The following is a 16251-nucleotide window of genomic DNA, read 5'->3' as shown; positions in this document are numbered from 1 at the left end:
GGGGGGGTCAGAAATGGCTAAAAATTTGCTGACGTAATACTTGAACGCAGGGCCGCAACTAGATGCCAGCACCCGGGACACGAGACCCGCTAGCTCCCCCCCCCCCCCCAGTTGCGGCCCAGCTTGAACGGCCCCTTACCGTAATATATCGATCTGTAAGAAATTCGAAGAGTATAATATTGCTTTTCTTTAGGTTAGATCGGTAATTCCCAACGAGGGGCGCACTCCCCCACAGGAGGGCAATTTGATTTTAAAGAGGGGGGGGGGGGAATTTGAGAATGAGTATTTGTACTTTAAGGCTTATACTTTTCCAAAACTTCCACCATTTATACAGTCGAATCCCGTTTTAACGAATACCGTTATAGCGAAAATCTCGTTTTAACAAAAACTTTTCTACTCCCCCAGATAAGTTAACATAGGAACAATGTATGAACCTGGAATTCCTTTATAACGAAATTTCGTTATAACGAAGGGATTTCTCCGGTCACTTTGAGTTCGTTATAACGGGATTCGACTGCATCAGTTCAATTTTTTTTTTTCAAACACTTTCTCGATGACTTCTTTCCGTTATGTTTCTCTTTGAGTGTTTGCTTTGGAAGAGGTCTGACCAAGGGGTCTTGACGTTTCGTGGGCAATTTGTGCCGATAATAAGGTGAAGTCGATGGACCACCTGTGCCAATAAAATGAAGGCCGCATACTCCCTTTACAAAATAATATTCTGTATACATATCCAGTGCCGTCTTAAGGCAGGGGTCCACCCGGACACGTCCCGGTTCACTGTTTGGATGATGGTGAAAAACTGTTTTTCGATTCACTCGACTTTCAAACTGTGCACAACCCCCGGTTCATCGCTATTACTACTTAGTGAGTTGTGCCGTCAGTGTGTGTACCTAACAGGGTTGCCAACCGCCCACCTTTCTGATTTCATTTAAAGCAGAGGTCCTCAACCTCTAACATTTCACTGTTTAACATACAAATGCATGAAAAATCAGGATAATTTCATAATTGAATGCAATTTGTTCAAGGTGTTTGATTGGAACGTCGATCAAGTGCTCGCGACCACCGAATCGGACACGAGCGTCGAGCACTCTGGGGTGCTTCAGGGAGCACGATGGCGCTCGCGAGCAAACGGGTTGAAGATGGCGCCATCTATTTTGAAAATTGGGAAAGTTAAATTACTATAGGTGTACGTGCAGTCGTCCCCCTTTTTCAATTTTTGAATATGGTAACTGGAGTATCTAGCTCTGTCTTATGTCTGATTTTTCAGTGCTGCCGTATATATTTCAGAAGTGAAGTTTACTGATTGAATATTTTTACAGCGTTTCTTGTTGTTCTCTTTGGCGGGACTTTTTAACGGGGAAATCGGCACGCATTCGCGCCTCGAAGTTGGGAATCACAGGAAACCAACTTCAGCCAACCACCACTGTGGTGCCGGCGGGGTTCGAACCCGGGACCTCGTGAGAGTTCGTCACTATGACCAGTCGACCACCAATGGAAAGGCTGGTGGGTTGAGAACTCCGCCAGTTAATCTTGTTTCGTAAAACATGACCAACGGCAGTACTCTGTATAAAGACCGCGCCCACTCTGGGCACCTGTCACGCCGTAAGCGGTCAGAAGGGAACGAGTACATTTTGTATATATTGTATATTTTTGAATTTGCAACAATAAAACTTTTTCTGGGGGTTTTTAGATCGGCGTCCGAGGGGGTGATTGGGGGCGGCGTCGGCGTCTACTGGGTTTGTGAGGCCCTCCTGGGCTTGCCCTGGGTGGGGGGAAGCTGTGGGCCGAGGCTGCTCCGGGCAATGGGAGTAAGGGGACCAGGCATCACGGCCTGCTTACGGCCTGGAGCACCAATCTTAGAGTCGAGGGCCGGAGGCGCCGGACCGGGGGACTTGGATTCCAGGCCCTCCCGTCCGGCGTGGCTGGCCCTCTCCAGCGTGGTCCAACCCTTCCGGGTAAATGGCTTACATCCCACCAGGGACAGAGCCTGGACTACGACCGGCCTTTAAGTTAATCTTGTTAACAAAGAACTTGTTTCATCCACTCTTGCAATAGACATCGTCAGTGCAGATGACGGCAATCAAGGAGACGGAACGACCTCCTCGTAATCCACTGGTGCTTCAGACGCTGCGGAATCTGTATCGTCCTTGATGAATCCTACGTCGATACCGTCGTGATGAATCCTACCATGAGGGTTGGTTGAGTGGAAAAGCACCTTCGTATAGGGGAACCCATTCTAATGGATGACCAGTCAGTCATAAACACAGCTATAGTCCAAGAAAAGAAGAGAATATGCTGCCCGTTCTCTGACACAAATGTGAAACAAGTGACGTATCGATGACATCGATAGTCGACGGTCTTCCGAAAAGGTCGTTTCGTCTCCTTACTTGCCATAACCGGCACCAAGGATTTCATGTATATCTCGGTGTTTTTTAGTGCATATTTCAGCATTTTTAGCGCATAGTTCAGAGTTTTTTTAGTGACATATGTCATCGTTTCTAGTACATGTTTCTGTGTGTTTGGTTTGTTTTTAGGTCATATTTCAGAGTGTTTTTAGTACATATTTCATATTTGTTTTTAGTACATATTTCATATTTGTTTTTAGTACATATTTCATATTTGATTTTAGTACATATTTCATATTTGTTTTTAGTACTTATACATATTTCAGTAATTTTAGTGCAGATTTCAGCGTTTATAGTGCATATCGTGCCACTTTTTTTACGTGCATATAATCCGAGTTCTAGTTATGTGTTTCTGTTCCCACAGCGCGACCTGGAACTACCGCCACTGCGTCCAGAACGCCGTCCGCGTCCATTGCTACGACCAGAGGGAGATCGACGTCCAAGCAGCGAATGATGTCATACCGCACGACAGGGACTTCTTGTGCCGTGAACACTGGGTGTACACCTGCGCGAATTCAGCACCTGGAATGAATGCCTCCAATGTCGCGTTGCTGCTACTTGTGGTCATCTACAGTATATGGCGCACCAGATCCTGCTGAAACTCGAACTCGTCCGTTTTTTTGTTGGGTTTGTGTGTAAATATTGGCAATAAAGTGACCATCTGGAGTTGTTAATTATAAATCCACCGTACCTATGAATTCATTAAGAAATTTGCATTTATTTTAGTAAATCACATGATCATAGGCGCAGATAGATTTGGAAGTCTGGGGGAGCACGTTCATTATTGTTGGGGGGGAGGAGCATGATGATGATATATATATTAGATTAGCCGACTCCACCTTTGACGCAGGGGGGGGGGGCACAACCCCCCGTATCTCCGCCCACGTGCGTAAAGCTTAGTGGGAATTCGTGGGGAAACATTGCAGGGTCAGGGCCAAACTGCCAGACCAAACAGATCGCGCATACTTTAATACTTTGTTGAGCTTCTTATTAGCGCAGTAACGTTGCTTTGATGGGGCCCCGCATACCGTAACACTCATTTCAGCCTAATTTGCATCATCATTTCTGCAAGATACTTCATGAATAAGAGGAAAAACGAATTCAGCGCTGAGACATACTTCTCTAATAAAGTCTATACGCCATCGACTATGCTTTGCCAGGGCTGAACAAATCGCAAAGAAGAAGGCGCCAAAATCACTTTTTAAGGCATAGTTCCAAACATTTTGTGCTGCTCTCAGCCTGAAATTTAGTAATTACACAAAGAACATTTTAGGCATCAGTACCAATTTTTCAGTCAACCTGGCGCCTGGGATTTGTCCACCTACGTCGAGGTTGAATCGAGAGACCACACCCCCCCCCCCCCATCAGGAAAAAACTGTGCTTCATTGTTGTAACGCTCCTTACGGTTACGGGAAGGTCCAAAGCCTCCTAGATACTACTATTACTACTAGTACTCCTAGTACTTCTAGGAGGCTTTGGAAGGTCCCCCCCCCCCCCGCAAGTTCGCACATTCCAATATGTATCAATTCGTTAGACGTTCCGCAGAGGAATATTAACGAGGTACATGTGTGGTTTAGTAGTACAACAATTCCAGTCAAAATGAATTGGTACGTTGTTTACTTTCGAATTTGCAGAATACAGATGGCAGCACTATTTAAATACAAAAAAAAAACATTTATTCAGAAATAAACATACAAATTTTTCTTTTGGTCTCTCAAAATTCGTTAAAATTGTTGACACCCCTCCCCCCCCCCATCCTAAATCGTGGGTGGCTTTCGGCAAATGTCTCCCACCAGAGTCCAGTTAAATACTATTTTTGTTGCAAAAATTTAAAACACAGCTCCTAAAGCATAAGATCCAAGTTGACCTGGAACAGCAAACTAGAAGACGTTCCAGAACTCTACATTCAAAGTAAGAGGGGCCACACATATAGACAATTTTTCCAATGGAACTCAGCGTTGTAACCGGCTTATATGAGAGACACGTTCATCACCCCACTTCAGAAGTCACTAAAATATGTCACCCAAACTCACAATATAAGGAGTGGCAGGTAAATTTTTCTTCTGGCCACAGTAAACAACAAAGGAAAATAGTATTTTTTTTTCTCCCCTCCCCCAACAATATTGTGTATGGGGGTTATTTTATGGGGGGGGGGTGGTTCGTTTCACCTAGGATCACTGAACATGTCATCTGTGACACTAGGCTCCATTGCAAATATTGTTCAACTTTATACATACCACCCCTTACATTCATGGGTGGAGATACCGGAGGTTGGGGGGGGGGGGGGGAAGAGACAGCGTCAAAGGAAAAGCCGACTGATTTAATATAAAATTATGTAAGGGGTATATATATAAATTGACATGGCACCGTCACCCCTCAAACTTTGTCTATATCTATCCGCTTACGATTACATTTTATAGAAGTCCCTGCAATTCAGTTATACTGTAGATCAAGTTGCAATGCCAAATGGTACACAATTCACTTCAGTAAGTAACACTAGAACTTTGAAATGAAGATGCTAGAGAGCAGGGCCGCAACTAGATGCTTGGTCACCCGGGGCAAGCGCGCATTTTGACGCTCCCTTGTAATGTTGGAAGAGAGGTTTCGGAATGAAATTTGCGCCCCCCTCGGGTCCAGCGCCCGGGGCACGAGACCCACCTGCTCTCCCCTCCCAGTTGCGACCCTGCTAGAGAGTTTGACTTGTAAACTTCCGGATTGTGGGTTGAGAGCATGGGCGGAGATACAGAGGAACATGTCCCCCTCCCAATCATCAATGACGGAGCCGACTGATCTAATATATATGCATTTATATGCATTGGCATCATCATGCCTTCCCTCCCCCTCAGCTTTCATTTTATTGTGCCCCAACCTTTCATGTCTATTTCCGCCTATGGTTGAGAGCTTCCGAGATGAAAAGGGAACTGGTGCCATTTGTAAAGCACGAAAACCAGGTAGGAACCCCTGGGAGGGGACCAATAACACTGAAGGAAGACAGCCTCATGTATGAGTAGAATAGTACATACAGTGAAACCTATCTAAGACGATATATATATATATACCTGTCTTGAATCGAAAAGATAGTCTCTTCAATGATGCTTTTCACATTCCATTGTACAGGTTCACTGTGTATATGCGAACATACTCTTTACATGAAAATGAGTGTTACATCAACAAACGACACAAGCCATTTCAAAAGAAAAAAAATTTTACACACTTTAATTTTCACGAGATAAACAACAAATTTCCTTATACACATCATTCGATGAAGAAAATACACCATCACAGCTTCCAGCTTCACAATATTGCAATCTATAAAAACAATCATCTTTCTTCTTTTTCAAAAATCACACAATTATTTTCACACACACGATATTCTCATCTAATTCTAAAAAACGCTCAAGAGGAAAGAGGACGAGAAAAAAATCATTATAACTGTACAAACTCTTGAAAACAAAAACAACCAAATGCATACTTAAAAACAAAAACAGAAAATTCAATCACAAAGTGAACAATTCAATCCAATGTTATAGTCTCGTGCAACACAGTGTTATTCTAAAACCTGTTCTGTTGATAGTTTTTAATCTTTAAAAAATAAGATGTATATAAGACCATATTTGATACAATATATGGTCACAACCATAACAAATTTCTCAAAGTACTTATTCGCAAAATACTATATTGATTATAACATTTTTTGTAAAATATTGATTAATATGCACGACTTGAAATACATGTGGGTTATATAGGACACAAGATACATTCCCATGAAATATTCCATCATTACCCGAATTCACAAACAATCACTCCCTCAAATAATACTCAAAATAAACAGACTATTCATAAGTAATCCATATCACAATAGTGAAAATAAAAGATACCACATTCACTTTTTTCGAGCATGTGACCAAACTGCAAAGTGATAAAAACACTTAAAAAGTATATACAGAAAACAAATGTATATGTTTATATGATTTTAATGGCACACTTTGTTTTAGCAACTTATGTAACTAATGTCCCATGATATAACAAAATTAACCTTAACAACAACATTATTAATTTATCTAGCACTACATAAATGAAACTTGGTGTCTACGATTAGCGATAGGCTGCGATCAGCATCTCTCAAAGTGAATGACATTATCATCCCTTTGGGAAACAATATGAAGGACCAGAAGGTAATGGGATGAGGACACAAATATGTTTAGGAGTATATGTTGATACTATGCTTCTTGGACAATGTCCACAATTTTAAATGAAAATAAACTTTTCAACATACCGTAAACTGGGTGACATTGTTCCAATTAGGGTGCAAGCGCTTCCCGGAAGCATATGGATGAAGTATCAGTTTCAAGATTTTTCATGTCGATTCAGGAGTTTTAGGTGACTCATTTATTGGATCATCGTAGGTCAACTGTTGTCTAAAGAATTTTTTATGTTGTATTGTGATTTACACAAAATTTTTCAAGTGCGTGTAAACCTCACCTGGTGCAGGTAGTATGTGTTTCGTGGAAACTAGATAAGTTGATATTTCTATGTACAAGTTACTTACGATTAGAAATACCTATTTGAATTGTAAAAATACTGAATTTTGGCAAAAATATGATGCATAAAGAGAAAAAATAAGGATTCAGGTGGTGACTTTGTGCCACCTATTTTTTCTGCGTTTTTGCACTTTTTTCGCTAGTTGGTTTTTTTTATTGTTCCAGCAATTGTTCGCAAGAACGTGCGAAAGCTGGGTGGTCAAACCTACCGCAATTACTCAAATGAAACTCTTGGAGAGGCTCTTCGTGCGATAAGAAACAAGCAGGTGCTCACCAATTTTTATCACAGTAGAAAGGCATGTGTTAAGGCCATGAAGAAAGTTAACAAATTTTACTCATGGCATGTGACCCAGATAATGAAATTTAGTATCCGAGGAGCCAAATCATAATGAAAATCAAGGAACCTCGACCAATCGGCTGAGACAAAGTGTTTGTAGTGGATTTGAAAAAAATAATGTTACATTTATATAGTGTTATTTTTTAAGAGCCTCATGTTTTCAAGTTTTGAGTCTTCTTTATTCTTGTTCATGTTTGAGCAAATTAAGATGTTCCAAAAAAAATAAATATATGTCTATAAAACTTCTTTTTAGGTTTCAGAGACCATCTTATTTAAAGATTCAAAAATAACCTAATTTTGGACAGAAATAATTTTTCAAAGGGTTCCCAGTAAAGTTAACATCCAAAATTCAATAAAGCTGGGTACGACAATGTGCCATGGCTTGTTTCTGGGGAGTTATAGGCAAGAAAAAGTGATGGCACATAGTCGTCACTCCCCCGGGGGGGGGGGGGGTGATTATGTGCCACGCGAAAAAAATTTCTTGTCCCTTTCACGTCATCATAATTTTTTTAAAGCAGAAATCGTAATCCGAGATGTGAGGCTACCTTTAGTAAAATATCCAGCAGACTAGGCAAAATATGAGGGAAAACCTCAAAAAGTGTCACACATTCATCCCAGTTTACTGTATGCTGCAGAACTTGACAAAGTGAAAAAAAAAATTAAATGTCAGTAGAATTCCCTTAGCTGGTATCTAATTCCCCCCCCCCACCGGCTAAATTGGCTGATGAAACCAAACTTTTTCAGAACAAAATAGTTTTTTTTTCAAGAAAAACAGTCCGAAATTATGTTTTTCGACTCCTGATTTTTATGGAATAACAGTTACGTCTATTGTTCTGTCACTTTGGGTTAAAACTACTGCAATTTTGTAGAGATGAGGAATGAAGACACTTGTACAGATTTAGAAAGATTTGCTACAGCGTGTCGTGTGTATTATTTAACCCCACTTCATTACAGCATTTAGCTGTTCTTCAAAGCTTTTGTATCTTGTCAGAGATGTGAAGCTCAGTGTATCTGGTCCTTCAATTAAATTAAAATGTATCGTCAAACACAATCCATCGTTTCAACCATTTAAAAAAAATAATACTTTCTTTTCCCAATGCAAAAACCATCTTTCTTCTCAACAATCAAGTTTGTATTTGTATAGGAATGATAATGTATTACATGCTGTGGATACAATAAGTGTGATTATAAATTGAAATGCAAACAAAAACTATATATATATGTACCATGTGTATAATATGGGTGTAATTGTCTCAAGCTATATATATAATGTATATATAATACACAAGGAAAATATATAGGGTGGTGCATTGTATTCACTAATTTTATTTGCAAAACCTGTCGGAATGTATGCGTAGAGTATGCCTATGTTCTTTGAAAGTTTTGGAGTCCTGCAATTGGTGTACCATGGGCCATTACCTTTTGTATAATGCGGATATTCTGGAAAAACCTATACTTTTTCATGACAAGCCTTAGACAAAGCCAAAGGACTCAAGAGAGGAGGCAATGTCAACTGCTGCTGTGGTATGACATGCAATTAGCATGTGTAGGATTATTGGTCCTTACTTTCTTTTTTTCAGGATGCTACCACATATACGGTACACGTAATCAATTAAAATTGCTACAATTCCAACGCTATCTGCTTTCACCACTGATTTGGGAGGGAAAGAGCGGACAAAGCTAATCAGGTCAGTGACATTTAACCCTCCAAGCAGCACTGACGAGATAGCTCATCCCCTTAAAATCTTATTTTAACATTGACAATAAGACCAGACATTTTATTAAGTTTATTTCTCGATGGAACACTTTTTCCCTATATGCTTCAGTTTTGCACCTGCTGAAAATTAGAAAACCTACTTCATTAAAAAAAAAAAGAGTGGCATTTTGAAGAAAGTTTAGTGAATCTACTGACATCTGCTGCTTAAAGGGCCAAAATTCATGCATAATACATACAGGCAAAGCAACCTGCCAAGTTATTGGTCCGAAAATCGGAAGAGGGATGGCAGAACTTCTTGAACAGACATGTATTTCTCAGAAATGAAAACCACGCTAGATCATAGTTTCCCAAACTTTTTGTTCATTCCCCTCGACCAAAATGTTTTTCTCAGCACCCCCTTTCTTGAACGATCTCATAGGATCTTGTACGTGTAATTATATTTCAATGCCCCTTCTGGGGGAGGGGGGGGGGGGAGATACTGCCAGCTTTAGGAAACACTGCACTAGATAGATATAAACAGCCCATTTTGACATGTGCCAATTCATTAGAAATTCTTCAAAGGAATGTTTACAAATATGGCATGTACAAATTAACAGTAGCAGTAACTGAAATTGGTTGTTAGGATACACACTCAGTACGTCTACCATCATCCTAGACCAGAGATCTTCAACCTTTTCCTAGTCGCGAGCACTGCCTCTACCCTAAAACCAGCACCCGCAGGTAGCAACAGCAAATAGCTGCGAGCCGATTGAAACGAGGACTTCACTGCCTCTACCCATCATTAAAAAGAAGAGCACCCTTACGACAAGTTTTGGCATCAATGCATGAAATCGGGATGAGATTTCAATCCTTCAATACAATTTTTACGTGTTTATTCGGGACATTGATCGAGTGCTCACGAGCACAAAATCAGACATGAGCATCGAGCATTACAACTGCTTCAGGGAGCACCATGATGCTCATAAGCAACGGGTTGAAGATGCCTATCCTTGACTAAAAATAAGCAGCAGTATTCTCCCATGCATATCGATTGTACACTACATACCACAGTCTTTTGCCTCAACTGAGTCTTGTCCTGAGAAAGCCAAGGATTTCCATAGTATATGCACCTGCATCTGCCAATGGTCCAGGGCATACTAATACGCAAACTTTCGATGGATTCTCAATGCATACTGTACATACACATTCCTACAGAGTTCACAATATTTGTGGATACAATATTCTGCACCCTGTGTGATTCATGTTTCAAAAGTTACCCAATTCATAAATCGGGAAATAACAAAAATATTAAAAGTTAAAAACAAATCAAAATGCTGAATCACATTTCATGCCAAACATCCCTAGATATTTTACAAAAAAAAAGAGATAACAAAATAAATCACGATAAAGCATTGGCACTTAATATGTCTGAATACACAATTATGGCAACAACATGCATACATGAACATTGATTGATAAAACATCCTGTAGAGATGGAAAAGATTACATAATAGTATTACTACACTACAGGAAGAAGCGTAAAAAAAAGAGGGGGAAAGGCAAATTCAATGATTACTGAAATTATTCAAACAATAAAGGTGAATGGAAATACGCAAAGAGAAGAAATAAACTATATAACACTTCTGCAGCATATAATCACATGAACTAAGTAAAAGCTCGCTGTAATAAAGCAATGTTTGTGAATTAAAAAAGTATATTATAAATAAGAATCCAATACCCAAATGCCCAGAGAAATTTTAACTCGCTAAAAATTCATTTTCAAGTTGGAAATTTCTCATCTTGATGCAGGTGATGCGGAGAAGAGCCTACATCTTTCTACATAGATTGTATACAATTCCACTAATTTTGTAGTTCACTTGTTGATTTATCTCAGAATTTACTATCTTGTTAATAAATTCATTTATCAGTCATAATATGGTACACAGTATACATGGATCGCCCTCTTTCAGATTCTACCTGGCATTGCACATTATTTTGCGATCAAGACCAGTCTTGTCATCTCAACTGATAGTGACAGACACCATTTGTGGTGTTCACATATACTGCATGTAGTTTTTCATGACCGATAGCATGAATTAGACATAAAACTTGAATAAACATTTCAAGAATATTATTGATTGCTAATCGGATCATGATTGAGCCAACTGCTGATAATACATAGAATGTGTGATAATAAAATATTTATCAGCAGACAGATTAATTAAATATAACTATATGTATTGTATATTTGCTGAATGCTTACTGAGTTTATAATCACCTGTTCTAACTGCAATGAATCATGTGTTGTTTATTCACTGAATGCTTGCTCGATTTATAATCCCCTGTCGTAATTGCAATGGATAGCTGCTGTATTTGAATAGATTATGTTGCCGCTTTACATGCAAGTAACCTTGTAAACATAAAGACATAGTTGAGAAACACTAGTTCAGTTCTCTTGTTAAGTGCAACTGCACCAGTGTACAGCAATGGTTCCCCAACCCGTTTTTCGCCATGCTCCACCTAAACATCTTAGAAAATCCTGAATTCCCCCCCCCCAAAATACATGAGGGAGGGAATATGGAGCCCACTCAGATCCCCACCCCTCAAGATTATCAAAAGTTAAATAAAATTTGTTTTAAAAAAATTAAAACATTGAAATAAAGTCATTTGAATGCTGCTTCCATCAATTTCTGTGAATTTAAAATGTCTTTTGAAGGCTAAAAACTCAAAACTCTTTTCCTCCGAGAGATTCTCTATGCTTCCCCTCAAATCTTAAATTAACGTGCGTGTGCTTCCTTCCAAAAGTAGACTCTGCGTAAACCCATCATCTTTCTGTAACATATAGTTTTATTATCAAAAAGGGGAACCCTTACATACTTCGAGAAAGTCCAAAAGACTGTTTCCTTCGTCTAAAGCTGGGAGTTTTCACTCTTTCAGACATTGTGAGCCAAAAAAGTTTTCATGAAGCCTAATATGGCCAACAAGTCATACTGTGATATCTCAATTCACATAATGGCATCTCCATGGATGGACTCAGGGGTCTGAATCAAACAGGGAGCATATGATTATGGGACAATTTGATTTACATGTATTCTCAGATTTCTCTCTCTTTTAATCCTGAAATTATTTTCCCTTTGAATATGAATTTTCATTAATTTGAATTATTTTTCCATCCAATAAGAAAATTATAAAAAATCATATATATTATATTAAAATCATAACATATGAATTTCCATATATATTTTATTAACCCCTTAAAAATCATATTGCCCCACATTGGGACACATGGGTTATATAGGAAGTGATATATAGTAAGAAGCATATAAAGCAAAGTGAGCACATCTGCCATATCAGTCGTCAATTTCTTGCATGTCTCAATCAGAAGGAAATCTGGGGACAGATCCAGAATTTCAAATATTTTGGAGCTGAACAACTTGGAATTTTTGTGTTTGTTAAAAAGTAACTTGCAATGATAAAATAAATTAGCTTTCGGGGGGGGGGGGGAGGGAGTCTACGCAGTGATAACAATGAGCAGCACCATCATAGGGGACCAAGATGCGGGATAGGTCAGCCTGTTATTTTGAGAAGCTCTAATACAGTCGAATCCCATTATAACGAACGCCAAGAGACTGGAGGAATCACTTCGTTAAAACGAAATTTCATTATAAAGGAATTCCAGGTTACTTATCATTGTTTCTATATAAACTTATTTGAGGGATTAGAAGAGTGTTCGTTAAAACTAGATTTTTGCTATAACGGTATTCGTTAAAACGAGATTCGACTGTATATGGTTTGTAAATAATGAACAGATTGCTATCCAAAAATTACTATACCAATACAAACAATGAAACTCTTAAGCCCATATCTACTATTCTATGGTACTGTGATTTATCCAAGCCATTCTCACAGAACTACATACCATAATTTTCTGAGTATAATTCGCAGTGGCTCATGGTCTGTATGTGCCAATTTCAATGTTTTTAGAGAAAAGATCACAGTGTAATATGCAGTGTCATATAATAAGTACACAAGAATTTTGATAATTCAAGAAACAAATGGTTCTATAAACTGCAGAGGTGAGGTTGATGAAAAGGAAAGGAACATAAACTTGTTACATGATTGGTTAGAATTCTGATAGTAATTTGTATGCCACTACCAAAGGCGGATGAAGGTATATCTTCTATATGGTATATGTACACCAGCTGTTATTTTTTGGTGCAAGATTAGCGCAATGGTAAGAGGCTTGTTTGTCACCATGAAGGTTGCAGTCAGATCTGTAGGTTTGATTCTTGGAAAGGATGTAGATAACAAAAGTTCTTTCGATACCGAACCCGAGACAAGCACCGATAGATAGTGCCTTCATTTCCATCCCAACCTGATCAGTAGTAAATTGTGATATGGCACTATAACCAGAGTTGGTGTGCGATAAAGTAGTAAATATAATAGCTGTTATCTTTGAAACAAAAAACTTTTTTCTGTGGATTTATAATGTAACTTATCCTTACTCCAATCCAAGAGAAAAAAGCTTGAGATAACATGCGACAACAGATAATCCACATTAAGAAATTCTGATGGGGTTTTTTTCTGCGGATCATATGCAGGTAATTATGGTATTATGTAGGTGTTCATAATTCAGTAAGCACTCAGTTGATCAACTGATATTCTTATTATTATAGCAATTAAATTTAGATTTATTAGAATTGAAGGAGAATAAAATTTATATGCGTCTCCTAGAAAGTTTTAAAATTAGGCTTATTATAGTAAAAATGGGAGAAAATATACATTAAAATTTACAATAGGATTATGATTTTTTTTTTTTAATTTGGTTTTTGTTTCTAAGCATCAAATTCCAGGATGAGTAACGAAAGAAAAAATCTGCTCATTATCAAATCGTCAATTTACAAATCTGTACAAACATTTTCTCCAACCGCATTCCATCACACACACAAAAAACCAGAAGATTGATAATGTAGTTATCATGCTATATAATTCTCTAAGTGGTGTGAAGGAAAGGAGCAGGTGTAATAGGTATCTGTGTAATACTTGTGCAATGTAATTTATATAAAATAACAAATGGCAAAAAAATAATAAGTTTTGTTTACGAGGATCTGTTGCAACAACAGACTCTGTAATTGCTCTCAAGATTTTCACAACCATTTGCAGATTCAGGGTAAGGTCCATCTTCAATCCGATTACAGTAATACATGTTTTCTGGCAAGAGCATCGGAGCGAAATCAGCCAGACAGCACAAAACTGAGCCAGAGAGTTGCCAACATCCAGAGACATCTAAAAATTCCAGATGGGTGAAAATACCAACTTCTATCAGGCACCTAGATGGAAAATATAACACAAAAGAAGAAAAACTGGAGATCGCCAATGTATGCAATTCACAATGCTTATTAAATAATCCCTATGAGCTAAAACATTAATGAGATTCAATGGAAACTCTTGAACTATTTTCAAACTTATGGTGCAAGTTTTGAGGTGATAGAGCTGATATAGAGCTTACAGGCTTTTTTTCAAAGCACACGTGTCTACAACTGAGGCATGAAGGCACTAAAAGGTAGAGATTACCAGATTCGAATTGTTTTGCATCTTGTTTTCTTTGCTTCCGAATAGAAGAGATGACCCCCACCCCCTTCAGTACTTGGCATTAGATGCTGGAGAGCAAACAATGGTATTCTTAAAATAAGTGGTGTGGTTTTCTTCTTTCAGAGCAGTTTTTTTTTCAGACTGTCTTTTTCATATTATTCTGGGGCAAGCTGGGCCAATGTTAGATTAGTATGTGCTGCCCTGCTTGGAACTTGAGTTCTGGTATTCTGGGAATTTCGAGAGCGATTGGCCAAAGCCTGTAAACATATTGAACTTACTGGCGTTCCTCAGGGGGTCTATTTTGGGCCCTTTGCTTTTTATTTTGTTCATCAATGATTTGGAAAATTACGTAGATTCTAATTGCTTGATATATGCTGATGTTAAAATCTTCCAAGTCGTAAATAATACAGACGACACTGAGACACTACAAAATTCTGTTAAACACAACTCAGTTCATGGTATAACACCAATAAGTTAAATCTGAATATTGCCAAATGCAAATGTTTGTCTTTCAGTAAGAAGCATAGTTCCATCCTGTACAATTACAATATTGATGGTCAAACACTCGAAAGAGTAGAGTACATGAAGGATTTAGGTGTCACTATTGCTAACTCTCAATTCCAACCAGCATATTAATAACATTGTTTCAAAAGCATAAAGGAATGTCGGTTTCATAATCTGCAACAACAACTTTTTTCAAAATACAGAAACCTTGCTGTATCTTTACAATTCTTAGGTAAGGTCAGTTGTAGAATATTTTTCCATAATCTGGAATCCGTATTATTTGTACGATAACTAGAGGATTGAACACACACAAAATAGGCTTTTGCGCTTTGTTTACTTCAAGAAGTTTCAAATTTCTGATATTCAAATTCCTACAGACATATTCAGATCTGCTTTTCACTATGAATCCGAAGTCCGTCGTCAGAATGCATTGATCAAATTTTTTGTGAAAATTCTGCACTTCGACTTGGATGTACCAGACATTTTAGCACAAATCAGTTTTCACTGTAATAGCATCAATCTTCGTAACCGAAATCTCTTGTATGTCCCACCATACCGAACTAACATGTTGGGAAATTCTATTTTCTGCTTCCTCAGGTGTGGAAGTTCTCGTGTGTTTTTTTGACATTTTTTTTCTACTTTTTTTATACACACATATGGTATTATTTGTACTATATTTATTTGCGCTATTATTATTGTACCATTATTATTTGTATTATTCTTTGCCTTTCTGTATTGCAACGTGCTGTTTATGTCTTTTAGTTTTTTCCTCATTCTACCTTAATTGGGCATATGCCTGTTGTGTGAGTTTATTTATAAATAAATATGAAATACTCATGTTAATGAAGATATATGTTTCAGAGTGAAAAAAAAATCCCCAGGAAAAAAACAACATTCATGGAAAAACTGAAAAGGAGGAAGGATAAAAGGGTGAATTTTCTAAAATGTAGGAGGACATCTCGTAACCCCATAGAAGATGCCTTGTTTAAGCTAAGCATCTGATATACTTGAAAATAGTATTGGTTTTTTTTAAACATCCTTTAAAAAAGAGGAACCTTCCGTATATACAGTCAAACCTCGTTAATGAGTCACTCTTGGTAGAGCAAAAATATGACTTGATATGCCATTCAATGATATGATATGATCATTAAATGGAGTAAGCCATAGCTGTGCCAT

General features: G+C 38.2%; 2 protein-coding genes across 2 annotated transcripts in view; one reads left to right on the top strand and one right to left on the bottom strand.

The window, feature by feature from the left end:
* LOC149077942 (uncharacterized) overlaps positions 1 to 3086 on the top strand; it is a 29323-nt gene extending 26237 nt beyond the window's left edge. Inside the window, exon 7 of the mRNA XM_089241422.1 lies at positions 2770 to 3086. Within this exon, the coding sequence (XP_089097548.1) occupies positions 2770 to 3004 (235 nt within the window). The 3' untranslated portion in view covers positions 3005 to 3086. The remainder of the gene's footprint in view (positions 1 to 2769) is intronic.
* Positions 3087 to 12639: 9553 nt separating this feature from the next.
* Positions 12640 to 16251, bottom strand: part of LOC149077941 (F-box/LRR-repeat protein 5-like) — a 28022-nt gene continuing 24410 nt past the window's right edge. Inside the window, exon 9 of the mRNA XM_089241546.1 lies at positions 12640 to 14309. Coding sequence (XP_089097672.1) covers positions 14078 to 14309 — 232 coding nt within the window. The 3' untranslated portion in view covers positions 12640 to 14077. The remainder of the gene's footprint in view (positions 14310 to 16251) is intronic.

The sequence above is a fragment of the Pholcus phalangioides genome, unplaced genomic scaffold (genome assembly GCF_987345545.1).
Source record: "Pholcus phalangioides strain wild (caught in Gottingen) unplaced genomic scaffold, Ppha-v1.0 ptg000014l_1, whole genome shotgun sequence".
Classification (NCBI taxonomy): domain Eukaryota; kingdom Metazoa; phylum Arthropoda; class Arachnida; order Araneae; family Pholcidae; genus Pholcus; species Pholcus phalangioides.
Note: the sequence above shows the minus strand (reverse complement) of the source record. Positions and strands in the feature narration are given on the sequence as shown.